This window comes from Squalius cephalus (genome assembly GCF_949319135.1).
Source record: "Squalius cephalus genome assembly, chromosome: 24".
Taxonomy (NCBI): domain Eukaryota; kingdom Metazoa; phylum Chordata; class Actinopteri; order Cypriniformes; family Leuciscidae; genus Squalius; species Squalius cephalus.
This window is the reverse complement of record NC_137145.1, coordinates 10,467,984-10,483,343: the sequence shown is the minus strand read 5'-3', so window position 1 is coordinate 10,483,343 and position 15,360 is coordinate 10,467,984. Positions and strand designations below refer to the sequence as shown.

General features: G+C 37.1%; 1 protein-coding gene across 5 annotated transcripts in view; it reads right to left on the bottom strand.

Moving 5' to 3' along the window:
* The window catches only part of dclk1a (doublecortin-like kinase 1a), a 51,696-nt gene that overhangs the window by 3,666 nt on the left and 32,670 nt on the right, over positions 1-15,360 (bottom strand). For 3 of the 5 annotated variants that reach the window (XM_079861153.1, XM_079861154.1, XM_079861155.1), the window contains 8 exons: positions 13,554-13,648; positions 6,091-6,175; positions 5,071-5,246; positions 4,847-4,966; positions 3,344-3,490; positions 1,648-1,781; positions 1,386-1,463; positions 979-1,075 (listed from right to left, as the gene is read on the bottom strand). In XM_079861153.1, coding sequence (XP_079717279.1) covers positions 979-1,075; positions 1,386-1,463; positions 1,648-1,781; positions 3,344-3,490; positions 4,847-4,966; positions 5,071-5,246; positions 6,091-6,175; positions 13,554-13,648 — 932 coding nt within the window. Of the gene's footprint in view, positions 1-978; positions 1,076-1,385; positions 1,464-1,647; positions 1,782-3,343; positions 3,491-4,846; positions 4,967-5,070; positions 5,247-6,090; positions 6,176-13,553; positions 13,649-14,810; positions 15,042-15,360 lie in introns of those variants that run through there. The other 2 variants (XM_079861157.1, XM_079861156.1) reach the window with 2 other exon arrangements.

The window sequence follows — 15,360 nt, the reverse complement described above, 5'->3', positions numbered from 1 at the left end:
ATAAATAATGAGTAGGTTTTTAAAGCAAAATAATATGACAATAATAATAATAATATGTAAGGTTTTTAAAAGCAGAATTCCATTTGATTTCGAACATTATACATTTTGTCATTTTGTTATTATCATAGACAAATCACAAAATTATGATATTATTAATATAATTATATTTAGAATATAATATATATAATATATACTTATATATATATTTTTTTTTTTTTGCTTTAAAAAACCCACATATTACTTATATTGTTTTGCTTTATAAAAAAAACATATTTTTTTAATATCAAATTATGTTGCTTTAAAAAAAAACACATATTATTTATAATATTATTTTGCTCTTAAAAATACCCACATACAATCATATTATTTTGCTTTTAAAAAACCCACATATTATTATATTATTTTGCTCTTAAAAATATCCACATAATTATCATATTATTTTATTATTTTGCTTTTAAAAACCCCATATATTATTTATCATCATATTATTTTGCTTTTAAACATACCAACATATTATTAATCATATTATTTTGCTTTTTAAAAAACATATTTTAAAATCAAATTATGTTGCTTTTAAAAAACCCACATATTATTTATTATATTATTTTGCTTTTACAAAGCCCACGTATTTATTATCATATTATTTTGCTTTTAAAAAAACACACATATTATTTATTATCATATTATTTTGCTTTTAAAAATACCAACGTATTATTAATCATATTATTTTGCTTTAAAAAAAACACATATTATTTATTATCATATTATTTTGCTTTTACAAAGCCTACATATTTATTATGATATTATTTTGCTTTTAAAAAGCCCACATATTATTTATCCTATTATTTTGTTTTTTTTAAACATAATTTTTAATATCAAATAATGTTGCTTTAAAAAAACACACAATATTATTTATTATGTTATTTGTCTTTTGAAAAATCCAATAATTATGACTTATTCCAAACAAACTCCACTTACTTTGGCTGAGTCGGATACATTGTCCCAGTACGGGAGAGGGAATTCTAACTGTCCCAGCAGTATCTGGTCGAACAGAGCTTCTTGATCATCAGTGCTCCTGAAATAGGGAATGCGACTTCAAATATACATCAACAGGGGGAGCTCGATGCATTTGGTTCATGGATAGTACCACAGATAGCCACAGGGAGGCGCAATAACATCTTACATAACCTTACAGCTTTGATTACATTACTCAAAGTGCACTACATACCAGCAAGAATGTATTTAAGAATGAATCTTTGACATCTACTGATAAATTCACCGTTTTGATGGCAATTACAGGATTTTTTTTAAACAACTTCGAAAAGCATAAAAATTATAATCTCACATAAACCTAAGCCACATTTTCTCATACACACTGAACTTACCCACGAAATGGAGGAAAGCCACAGAGGAGAATATATGTGATGACTCCAGCGGCCCAGATGTCTACCTTAAGGCCATACCTACAATCCAGAAAACAAGTGTTGTTTTAGTTGTATTGCTCTATACTTAATACTTCTCAGCTTTATAATTCTAAATAATATGATCATAACAATCACAACAGTATGCTTAATAGCATCACACGAGTCCATGAAAATATCACACATTCAATAGCCCAGATTTGTGCAAACATGCTAAAATATTCACCCGGTCTCTGCGATAATCTCTGGTGCTACATATGTGGGTGTTCCACAGACAGTGTACAGGGGTCCGTCTACCACGGTGGCCAAGCCAAAGTCGCCCAGCTTCAGCGATTTGCTTCCGTCTTGATGCTCGTACACCTGTGAATCAAAGCGAAGAGCGATATTAGAGCTGGGAGCAAAATCAACCTAGATCCTTCAAAGCAATCTTTGAAAATGACATATCCGGCTCTCAAAAATCCCAAGGTGAGCAAATGTGCAGATCAGTGTCAAAAATATGCACTCGCTTCAAATAAACAGATATTTGTGCATGTAATGTCTTTAACCTAAATTCTTCTGATGCTAAAAAGGAATCCATTGAGCATCCTAGGATTGGCTGGCTTGGTGTTTGTTGTTATATAATATGTAAAGTGATGCATTATGAAAAAACCTTATTCTGCATTGCAAGGTGCATTTACATGTATGCTTCCAGCCACAAGCGATTACCTTCAACACACTGAGACTGAGTGAGCGCATATGTGAGCCAGCGCACAGCTATTTCCAGCTCACTGGAGTGAATCTGAGAAACAGAGGGTCTTATTTACTGCTACCTGATCACATTTCAATTGTAAGATCCAAAGCATTTATAGACAAATTCCCTAGCTCATAAACAGGGCTTAAGGCAAGACACTAATTGTGTTTTAATGCACTGGTCCATTTAGAGATTTTGGCATATTTTTCCTCCATAACTTGTCTTTTTTCAGACCAGTGAGAAAAACAACATCCAAAACACACATTTAAAATTGTATGTTATTACACTCACTATCTATTTGTCCACTCCAAAAATATTACAATTCTCCAAGGTTTTTACAAGGGGGCAAGTTCATATATCATTCGCCTGATCTACATAATATTTTATTTCTAAAAACATTAAGATATTTCTCTGGCTGTTGACAGTATTGACTGATTTTTTTTTTTTAACTTAATATACCAACAGAAACAGAGGCATTTTGAGCCTTGCTTTTATGTTCTGGACATTTATGCAAATTAGTGCATATTTATTTAGATAATGCCTCATTTAAATATTTATTCATAACATTTCAGAAAACTTGTAATATAAAACAATTGTTTGATTAATCAACAGGGGAACTTGAAGTATGGTGGTATCTATTTGTTAAATGTTTAACCCTATTCACCTGTGGTGTCTTGCTATTAACAACGCTTCCCTCTTAAATCAGTAGAGGAAGTGGCTGCGTATCAGCCATTGATTCATGAATGATGTCTGGTAAAAGGTTCGTACGAGAGCAGCCTTGGGGAACAGTACAGTCTGTGAACTGTCAAAGTGTGAGTCACATCTCAGTTCTTCCGCTGCAGAAGTGATATCACACGTATGCAGTCAGTCAGTAGGTGGCTGGTCTAGACTCAGTCAAAGATCTCGCAGCAATCATCTCTCTTTCTCCAAACACACTTCTATAGTTCCAGCCCACAAGACCTATGAGTTTCATCCGTTCCTTTACACAACACGTACACACAGGAACACATGTTTGTGGAGGCTGGTGATCTTTAGGATGTGACAACAACAGCGCTTGAGAGTTAGACATGAGATATTTTCACAGGATGTCACTCTCAGAAGTATGTTTTGGAAAGGAAGGATGGATGGATGGATGGATGGATGGATGGATGGATGGATGGATGGATGGAAGGATGGCGTGTTGATATCTTACCAAAAGGTTCTCTGGCTTGATGTCCCTGTGGACGATGTTAAGGCTGTGTAAGTATTTGATAGCATTGGCTAGGTTGTACAGCATGCCACTGGCGTCCCGCTCAGTGTATCTGTTGGCAGAGGTGATGGCATCAAAAAGATCTCCTCCCTAAAAATAAGAACAAAGAACAAAGTAAGAAATTGAATAGTCGTCTTCACTGTATTAAATATGCATTGATTCTTATTAATGCTACTGAATTTATTCATTCGAGAGAAGTGAGTATTTTTACTTTTGTAATTTATTTAACATTTATGGCTTAGACCACAGCAGGTATCCCAGACAGCAACATAGTGTCGGCCCAGATCCGGCCCATATCTGGTACACTTGGATTCCACACGGCCCAGATGTTGCTATGTTGCTGTCTGGGATATTAAGCTGCTGTCACAGTATCACCTAATGCACAGATACAATGCACATCCGATTTCTTTCCCAACTGTTTACGTTAACCGAATGTGTCTACGTGAATAATTTGGCAGGACATATTTTTGTCGCGAAATAATTGAATTTGTGATTGCATGATGTATGAAAGCGGCTTTCTCTGAGCGCGCTTGTGTCAATCATCGCGAGTACATCACTGAGTTCTTAAAAAATACTAGTTTTTAGCTTGAGCTCCGCGTTTTCAGAATGAACGAGAATGCATGTGCGAGACACTGCAAAAGACACATAGACGTCTGTCTTGCTCGTTTTAAATAGAAAAACAATGGACAAACTGCAAAAATGCGTTCTGTGTAAACAGCCCCTAAAATCATTTTAACATCAAGCACTTCTTGCTCTTTATTTTCTCATTCAAGCATGTTTCTTTATCCCTTTAAATGCCGATTAACACCAAGAACGATAACTATGATAAGGTACAAGTTTTAATAATCATTCTAATCCTATGAGAATAGAGAAGTCCACATGTAGTGGCAGACAATGTTGCAGCGCACGCTTATAATAAACAGAACTTATAGATTATAGCCATCATTTTTGTGAATTGGCTGTTAGCATAGTTAGGCTTGGTGTTTACAAACCACAATATACACAATATAGCAAAATCTCTGTGGATAGACCCTTTATATTGTATCCATGATGTATATCATCATTCTGCCCAGCCCTGGTCTGAGGTATCTTTCACATCTACAGCTAGGTTTGGGAATGGAACGGTTTCAAAGCAAGGTGGTATTTCCACATACAGAAAATGATCTACGTCACAAGAGTTTTCTTGAGGTCAAGGAGTTTATACACAACAGGCAGAAAGTTCATGATGGCCTGGTTTGCCGTTCGCATGGCAGAAATCCCCTCAAAGAGTCGAGTTAAGTGGAGCAGCAGCTTAAAATAACGCTCAGTTCAACACAGGCAGCACAACTGCACAGGGTGGCCATTTCACGGACCATCAAGAGCTAAAATTAATCCGGATCACCACAAGACATGTAAAACAAGCAAAATTTCATCACCTCAGGTGCATGAAAATACTCCAGTACACACCTTTACAAGCTCCATGACCAGATAGAGTTCACTATAAGTGTCCATTTCCTCAATCAGCAGCACAATGTTTGGATGTTTCACTCTTCTTAGGATAGCCACTTCATTCTGGATCATATGCTCCTGTGTAGGAGAAAAATTCAGAATAAAATTATATTGTATAAATCATCATAAAAATAGAAATATCAGCATTTTATTGACAATATCATAATGCTTTCACATCTCACCTTCCCTCTGCATTTGCCTTTGTTGATGATCTTCAGAGCGTACGCCCTGCTAGTCGAGTGCTCCACACATTCATGGACCACCGCAAAATTCCCGTCTCCGATCATTCGGCCGACTTTGTACCGATCTGAAATGGAGCTCGGGACTACGGGTATCGGCGTCTCCTCCAAGGGCTCGGCTGCAGACGGTGAGGAAGAAAATTAGAGCAAGACTGAGTGGGCCTCATTCAGAATCTGTTTTTATGACTGAAATCTCTGTAGGCAGTGGTAGCATTTGATTCCAGACCAACATTCCTAGTCTGAGAATCTCTTTGAATGCAGCTCAAAGAACAAGACGATAAACATGCATTTGGTTCACACCTCATGTGTCTCTCATTAGTGTGTTACAGTCGGCTACACTGTGTACGTTGAAGCGGAAATTATTGTATAATGAACACCTATGCAAAGCCTTCAAATGTTGACCTTCATTGCAGACACTGAGCAACTATAAAGCTTTCATTAGTACAGGGCACTCTCATTAATAAATTCATCAACCTGCCATATCTGCATAAGATCACAGTTCTTGAACAGCACAAACCTACTGTAGACCTTGATCTCTTTGTAAGGAAGTCTGAATACATTTATATTTCATGGATGGTCAGTTGACTGCCATGCTTAACAGTCTAAACCTAGTGATGCTATTGTTAACTAAAGCTGAAACTATACAAAAAAAATCGTTTTTGCTAAAGCTGAAATAAAATTATTTTTTATTCCAGTTAGTAGCCAAGGCAAAAACATATTTGTTTACGTTTTTTAGGTTGAAGTACTAACATTCCTAAAACTAAAACTGAAATAAAAATAATTTTAAGCTATATAGAAATAGTTTTTAAAAACTACGATAAATAATAAAAATGGCTAAAGCACACGTCAAAATTACTCAAATTTAAACCACAAAATCTAATTCAAAATATTTAAAAAATCTTATATTATATAAATAATACTAAAATAATACTGTCTAAAAACCAGCTTTGCTTGATCTCTTACCATCGCTCACAGAACCTTCCTCCTCATCCATACTGCAGACTTTGGTAGAGGCCAGGGACAGAGAGGAACCACTGTGCTGGGATCCCTGTGAGGAAGAGAACACCCAATTAAACCAGAAACCACTATAAGCATGCCCGATATTGTTATGGTGGGCACTTCAAAATATCATGAATAATTATTTATTACGAATTATTCCGATTTTTAGAATGCATTTTAAGAATACTTTTCCCATCAACCGTTAAAATGCACAACACCGCTGTATGCTGCGTCAGAAAGAGGCATGCGATCACTCTGACGCAGACAAGCCCAGCAAGCATGAGCAGCATGGAGGAACGAATGAAGAATATGTGCTGAATGAAAATGCACATTCACTCTCTGACAGCAGATTCGCTGATCGAACAGAAATGCAGTCTTTACCCCGGTAACCCCATAAACAAAGCAGCTGCGCTACTTTCTGTTTCTGAACAGTATTTAAAAGTTTCAAACAGCCATTCAGATGTTTGTATTTGCAGTGGTGTTCATCACATCACCAAATACTTAAAGACTTAATAAGCTATTTATTTTCAAACTTAAACATTTTTATTTATATTTAATAATTGCATTATTAAAATCAAAAGTTGTAGCTGTATTATTTAATGGACCTAAATTATCTAACAATGATTAGATGTATTTGTTGGTAACACTTTATTTTACACTGTTATTGTTACATGTTACATGTGGTTCTTTTGGTAATAACTATGAATTATGCATAATTACATGCAACTAACCCTAAACCAAACCAAACCCTAATCCTAACCCTGTAGTAAGTATATGTAGTGACTTAATATTACTCAGTACTTAAATGTATAATTACAGCGTAACAAAGATACCTTAAATCATTTTTTAACTAAGGTTAACAAAGAATAAATTCTGTAACAAATATAGCTATTGCTCATTGTTAATGTTAGTTAATGTATTAACTGACATTAACTAATGAGACCTTATTGTAAAGTGATATCTATTGTTCTTTTGCACTTGAATCTGTTTAAAACATTTGTTGTACTTTATACATTTGTGTATTGCTTTATTGTATTTATATGTTGAGTTATTTTTGTTATAAGAAAAAAGTTATTAAACCTGTTATAGTATGACAACACTTTTTTTGCAACTTTTTACAATATCGTGATAATACGGTATACCGTGGTAAAAGCTTCAGCAGTTATCGCAATATGAAAATTTGATGCCGTCACATATCCCCACCAACTGCATAGCAGTAACTTACATGGTCAGTGTGTGTGATAACTCCAAAAACCACCTAACTTTAAAAACACTGAAAAGCATAAACCGCTCCCTGGGTATTTCGCTCACTTTCTACCTGTGCTGGATATCCTCAAGCTGCCGCACGTGCTATTCCCGTCAGGACGGTCGGCACGCTCGGGACACAATCCTCTCATTCTCACTTTTAAACACAGCAGGACAAAGACAGTTAGCACATCAGTGTTTCTTTGCTAGTTTCCATGGAAGCACCAAGTGTGAGCGGAGTTACTGGCTGTTCTGTAAATTGGTTTTCGCTCCCGGTTGCCGCCAGTCAGGGTGCAGGGACCCTTTCAAGTCCGCGCGGAGAGTAATTGGAAAGATGTCTCCGGGAGCACCGCGCTTTCCTGGCTGTTGGGCGAACTCAAATGGATTTGATTGGACTGCGGCCCCGGTCGCACCTCAGGGACGGCGTTGCTGTAAGGAGCTGCTGCTAATGGCGAGAACGAAGCGCAAATATGCCGAGACGAAACAGTGGATGGGTCAGGGAGGGTCAGCACTCCTACAGTACACACACACACTGTTTGATAATGTCAGTTTGAGTGGATACATATGAGACGGGCGATGCAGGGCTGTTTAAGTGTCATCAGAAAGAGCTTTGACTCGAGAGAGTGAGTGTGCGCGCGCGTGTGTTTCCGCATCCTTTTTCTATTTCATTCAGATCACAGTTTGTCCTAGCGCTGTCAAAACTCTTGTTACCATGGAAACTGTTGGAGCGTACTAATAATATTTTCCCTCTGCGAGACAGGAAGCAGCCAGAGACTAGCCCATATAAGGCATCTTCCTGTTTCCTGGCTGAATGCTAGGTCAGATCAGACTTTCACAGAATTTCTCGGGAGCAAAACAAAATAAACCTTTTATTTTTTTTTTTTTTTGTATTTGCCTCTCGTTTAATTTAATGATCTGAATCCACTGATCAATATTACGTTATGTTAAAGGGTTAGTTCACCCAAAAATGAAAATGCTGTCAGTAATGACTCACCCTCATGTTGTTCTAACCCCGTAAGACTTTCATTCATCTTCGGAACACAAAGTAAGATATTTTTGATGAAATCTCAGAGCTCCTTCATAGGCTGCTAGGTTATTGATATCTGCCATCCCAGACAAGTTAGTAAAGACATCGTTAAAATAGTCCAAGTGACTATAGTGGCTCAACCTTAAGTTTATCAAGCGACGAGAATACTTTTTGTGCGCTTTATTCAACTATTCATTTTCGTCTGTGTAGGCCTCTGAGTGAGTTCACGTAGTGTAACAGCGCAGCGCTTCTGGGTTGTACGTCAGAACGTAGGCTCACTATTTTATGTTATGATATTATGTTCTGATAAATGTAAGTACTCGGTTGCATAATAGTCTGTTATTCAGCATCTGTGCAATTATGATGCTCATAACACAAATAGACTTCAGACCAATTACATAATGGCTTGAATGACTGATTTAATGCCTGAGATGATTTTGTTTTGTGGAGATGGTGATGCAATAGGGAAATTTAATCCAATGTTTTCATCAGGATCGCTGCTACTCATTCCCTCTATCTGGAATCTCTGAGGTTTTGCTTCTGCAACTTCATTAAGACCAAAGTGAGAAAATCTCACAAGAGTCACTTCAGGACATTTGTTTACACCTGTAATCTAACTAACTCTGAATTTCTGTCATTAATTTGTTTTTTAAACGCAGGACCATCATTAAAGCGTTTGTGTAGTGCAAAAGTAAATTGGTTTGGCATCCGCAAAGTCTGGGATGAATAAAATGTGATTAAAGCAACTCTGAGCCAAACTGTCCCAAATAAACAGAAGAGTACCGAAATGATTTTGTAAAGAACTCGTACTAAAGAGACTTACTCTTTAATGTATTTAGCATCTGCAATCATACGTACATGATGGAATGGTTTCATGACATGCTTTATGGGAAAAAAAAACATAAGTCTAGATAACACATTAAAAACAATGACCAGAAAATGACATGCCTTATACACATAAAAAACATCTAAGAATTAGATTATGATACAAAACTATTAGAAAAAAAAAGATAACGATTGACAGTAAAGCAAAGATATACAGGAGCTGAGTACTGAGCAGAGTCAAAAACAATAAGGTACAACAAACAGAAAAAAACAATGAGAACCAATGGAACACAAGAGGACAGAAAACTACTACACAGACAGAGAAAAAGAAGTGGTAATATTTACATGGTATCAGACAGAAAACAAGGTGTCTATTTTCTGAAATGAATATGAAGTGACCAGTTAAAGGAATGGCTCACTCAAAAATTAAAACACTTTAGTTGAGATATCAATGTTTATGGAATGAATGAAAACACATGCACACTTACACACACAATGTAATTTAAACATCCAAAAAGAAAAGAAAAAAAAATACAGGTGTGAAAACACCAAAGGAAAATGTGAGGAGCATGCAACCCAACAGACGGATTGAGGAACATCATCATAGAGATGATGAAGAGTGTGTTTTTATGAAAATTTGAATTGAATTGGCCACGCCCACAGGATGTGGAACTGCAATGATGAGAACAGGGATACTTTATCCATCACAACAACAAAATAGGAAAGAAGGAATTCTGCATCCTGTTTGCGACCTCAAATCTGAACAGATGCGTTCTCAATTCAATCCTGAACAGCACTCAACTAGATAGAGACAGGTGTGATTTTGAGAATGATGCTGAGCTTGATGGCCTCGCTTCTCATGTTACGCAACAGAAAACACACAGCCTACCTAGTTAACCAACCATTAAAAAAATGTCAAACAAAATGTCCATTTAATCTCACAGCTACAAATGAAATTGTAACCTCGTTTATCTCTATTAAATCTTGTTTACCCAGACTGAGATGGATTAGCACACGTTGAAAGGGTTCATTACTCTTTTAGATGTGTTTTGACATTGATTAAAAATGTATTTGTCGCCATAGCATCAAATGCGCATGTGTTCCATGTTCTTCCCCAGAGAAACTGAGGGTTCATGGAAAAAAGAGAGACGAAGAAGGGGATATGCCTAAGGATACAGAGGCCACACACACACACACATATATATTCCCAGTATAGATCCTCCACTCTTTTGTGGCTCATTTCTGAAAGTGGGTCATGCGTTGAATGCAATTCACAGCCCAGGCTTGAGCGGTAAAGCCAATTAATAATAAATCAGTAGTAATGATCAGTGTTTAAATCATTCAAGTGGAAGCAGTAAGGTCATTTAAAACTGTAGCATAAGCAATCAGAGAAGTTTATAATGGGTAATCTTTGGATTTTCAGGAGATTGGATTGCTAGCGGAGAACTGCTGTAATTACACACATTAGCAATGTATTTGCATACACTGCAAGCTAATTGACTAACCAAACCACAAAGCAGCAATAACAACATTCGTAGACTCATATAAATTCATAAGCCAGATAAAGAAGTGCCTGCTTCTTCGGAGCCTTTTAGGAGAGAACATTCAGTTCTTTTGCATTTGTATCATATTTATGTAAATGTTTTTTTCTCCCTCCTTCATTCACAAAACTCCACTGGGGGGTTTTCAAAGCCTGACCCACTTATGCAGGAGATGGTTGTAAAGACGCTGAGATGCGTCTCTGCTTTGGGCAGATCTGACTGTCCCAAATTCTCATTCTGCAACAGCAACGAGCTGAGAGCAAAGCCATTTGACAGAATCAAACCGCAGAGAGATCATCCAACTTCAAGAGCTCTGGCTGCGGTGCAAGATAAGTGAAAAGTATGAAGAGAATCTGAGAGTCTTTCCTAGCGGGTGGAGGGCGAACACAAAGTGCTCAGAGTCGCTGTCTCTCTGCCAGCACGTCGACTCAATCACTTTTTGAATCATGAAAAGTCAGACTCTTCCACAAGAGCAAGTTTTGCCAATTCTAATGCAATCTGGAACAATTTCAAAAATAAAAAGTTGAACATGTCTGTACTTTCTCTTAAAGGTGCAGCCAATAATGTGCTTATTTATGTCGATGAGGATGCAATGTCATGCAATGTTTTCAGCTATAATGCTACTGAGGGAATTGCTATAGTCAACAATTCATTTATTCTGTGAGCGAAATTATTTGATAATAGGAGGGTCACCAAGATAAAATAAGTAGCATTCTGCTGGTCATGTGATCTCAACGTGGTGGCACCAATATGGCAAACCATGCAAAATAACATTTATTATTCTTCTAGCTTTTATTATGGTTCCAAATTTGACTGGAATCTTCTTGTATGAGTGTATATGTCATTTCTTTACGGGTTAACCTTAACAGGAGTGCACTTTTAAGAGAAAGGCTCTAACTAAAGGAAAGAAATAAAAACACGCTGCACATTTAATGTAAATAACTCGTTTCTCTGTGAGCCTACACCATCAGAACCTTATTTAAGGTCAGAGTAAAGCTCCAGTTTGATAGTGGCTAGCAGTTTCTGATTAATCTATAATGGGTCGATATCTGCACGTGAATTCACTGGCTGTACAAAAGAACTTTAACTGCCTGCAGCTGGATCTGAAGTGACCCAAAAGCTCAACATACTGTAGTGAACATTTGGATGCTGTAGTGCATCTTAGTCATGGAGAGCGAAGAAGGAGGAATAGACAGACACTCAGAAAGAATGGAAGACAGAGAGACTCTTAAGAGAGAGACAGTCAGAGTAATCACTAGGGTTTAAGGCTCATGTTATAACCTGAGAGAAACTGGACTGGGAAGGAGAAGTTTCTACTGCATTAAACCTCTGCATTAGTCTATCAACTGCAGGATTAGAGACACTTTGATCTGGTCACGTGCACAAACTCTTCCCACTCACACACAAACTGGCCTCTGAAACCAAAATGGTAATGTGTTTCTTGGTGAAAGAAATCAACAAATAAAAATGAACTGGTGAGTTGCATGTTCCTTCAACAGCATGTATTATGCAATTTCTCTTTCTCCACCATACAGTCCCAATCAGGGTCCAAAAAACGCACTTGCCAAGCACTAAATGTGTGTAAAAATTGGTTTTGGTCAGTAAATAAAACATTATCTGCCAATTGACAGGTAAACAACCACAGTATTTTACATAATATGAAACAAATTGTCATATTCTCACTGATGTAAGTGATGCGAGCGATTCAATCAATTAAAAACTTTCACAAATCACTAATTCTTTTTTTTTTATAGGTGCCACAGAAAGTATATAATCTCGAATATGATGCTGCAAGTGACACAACTTGCGCTACTTGTCAAACTGCTTGGGGAAAAAATGCTAAAAACCTAAATAAAATATATTGTTAAATACAAATCATGAAAAATACAGCTTCATGGCAGGTAAGAAATATTGAATCGCTCGCATCACTTACATCAGTGAGAATATGACTATAGTTCATCATACAATTTGTTTCAAATCATGTAATATACTGCGGTGTTAATGGTTTTAATGGTCAATTTTCTCAAATTCTCGCCATTGACAGACAATGGCAAAAGTTAATTTTGGATCCTGGGCTTAATGATTGCTGCTCTACTACAAGCAGAAGTCATTCTCCATGGATGATTCATGGACTTCCACACTCAAAAGTCCACTAGAGACAGAAATAGCACATAAAATCTCCAAAAGTGGTGGCCCAAATAAAGGATTGACTGTGGATCTTAGCGCCACTTTGAAGAAGTGGGGAAGTTAAGCTGTGCTGTCAATGAGGGCCTTGTCCATTTCCTGAGAACATAGAAGGAGCGCGTTATATAGTGCCCGAGATGGTGGCGGAGGGCAAAAGGATGTTCTATCTAAGTGGAGAAGGTTCTGCGGCTGGTTGCATAAACTGCTTAGACTACAAGTTAGTCATTCATTTTTTATTCAAGACTGGTCATAACTTTTTTAAGTCAGTTACATAAAAAGGTAAATTGGTTTAATTTGAATTCGAAAAGTAAGACTGATTAGCCGTAATAAACTGCTAGTTGGTTATCCTAGTTCTTAAGACACAGTTTTAAGTTAGCGGCTATGTTTATGCAACTGGCCCCTGAACACTCAAATCACGCCATATACTGGATAAACACTTTATAAAGGACACGATTTAACACAGCAGAATTGGGTTTAGATGATAGATGATATCAAATCCAACAGATGGACAGCAGAAGATCTGAGGATCATGTTTATATGAGCTAATGTAAAAACATGGTGTGTGTGTGTGTATTAGGGTGAATGAAGATGGAATATTGTCTTACCCTGCGTTTCTTCAAGCTCCCCGGGCTGGTGGGAGACGGACTGGGTGACTTTGCAGAATGGGGTGTGGACAGCTGACTGGCTGGGGTCCCATTCACTACAAGGGGAAAGAGAAAAATGCTTGAGTTCACACAGAAAAAAAGAAAAGTGCACAAAGTTTGTGAATGAAACTCAGCGAATATTCCAAGCGCCCCAGGAGGCTGCCAGTGCTCTTATATTCAAAAAGTGAGATCTTAAAAAACCTGTCTGTGAATAAGAAGAGAAGAAATCACCCACACAGCTGCTCCTGCTTCCCACATTCGCATCCCTAAACAAATCCTCTTTGGATAGAGTGCCACACACCCAGTGGCACAAATCCCTACACACTCACATCTTCCAAGGCCTATCAGTCATGGTATGACTGCACTACAGGCCACTGAGAAGATCCAAACTCTCAGTCAACACCAAGCTGCTTCATAATCACAGGCCACTGCCTCTATTTGCTGATACAGAATAGGAAGCATCCCTTGTCAGTTTAACACTCTTGTTACTATGTCACCAGGACATTAAATTTATTCAGACCATCAAAATTTAAATAGGTAGCAAAAATAAAAAATATTATTTTTAACTGCAACATATACTTTCTTATTCACTTTTAAATTTGAATAAAAGCAGCAGCTAAGAGTATGAATGAATGGAAAAGGTCAATGCTTATAGTGAAGGTATAACATCAATAAACCAATGTGTTTTCATGCAATGAATTTTTAAATTCATAAAAATGATAAAATATTAATCATGAACTTGGCCAAACTAATTATGTCAGGTGCTACTGTCAAAAATGTGTCATTTAATATTTAAAAACATAAAAGACATGCTTCCAATGTTACTTGCTGTTAAAATGGCAAAAGGGTTGACATAAACAATCTAAATTCTCATTAATTTACAGCCCAGTGATAAATTGTAGATTTCTAATCTAAACTGTTTTATTTATAGCAGACAAATAGCTATGGGAATATCAAGTAGCATATTATCATATCAAGTTTGAGAGACATGAGAGAAAACAAACTCAGTTAAACCGTTTAAATTAAATGTGTATTGACACTATACTCGGCCGCCCCTATAGACTAATTCAATAACATACTGATTCACATGTAAATACATATCAAATAAAAATCCTTCTGGCTCTGGCATCAACCCCAGTTGAATAAACATCACTTTCAATCCGTCATGAAAATTAAAAGCCAGTTTCCGCAAAAGAGCACTGAATCCGCCTCTCCTACCTTCGTATTGCAGCATCTTGAGACACAGTGCTATTCCAGGTGGCAGAAAGCAGCAGCACTCGCTGAGCGCGGATTCCAATGAATGGAGCAGCGGAGAGCAGAGCGGAGTACAGCGCGTGAGCCGCTGCGAGCTCATTGGCTCTCGGCCTGCTTGCGTAGCTGTGACGCGCGCCTGAGCCAGTGCAGTACGGTAAGTGGGAGGCGCGCGGGCTGAGGTAATGGTGGAAACGCGCCGAATCTTCTCACCGACAGACCTTTAATGGCACTCGAACCACGGCCAGATACAAACATAAACACTACCGTATTTTAACATGAAATAGTAATTTCTTAGGTCTCGCTCATTATGTGTAGTGAAAACAATGTCAAATGACCAAGTCACTTCAATCAATGAACCTACTTAAAATGTGGCGTTATTTAGATGGTTAGTACGTTAGCCTAAATGATCTCAGGTAGGCTATTTATTTATTCATTAACTCAGTTATGTATTGTTTGTTTTCAGGCATTTATATGATTATTTATTTATATGATTATTTAGTTATTGATTCATTTA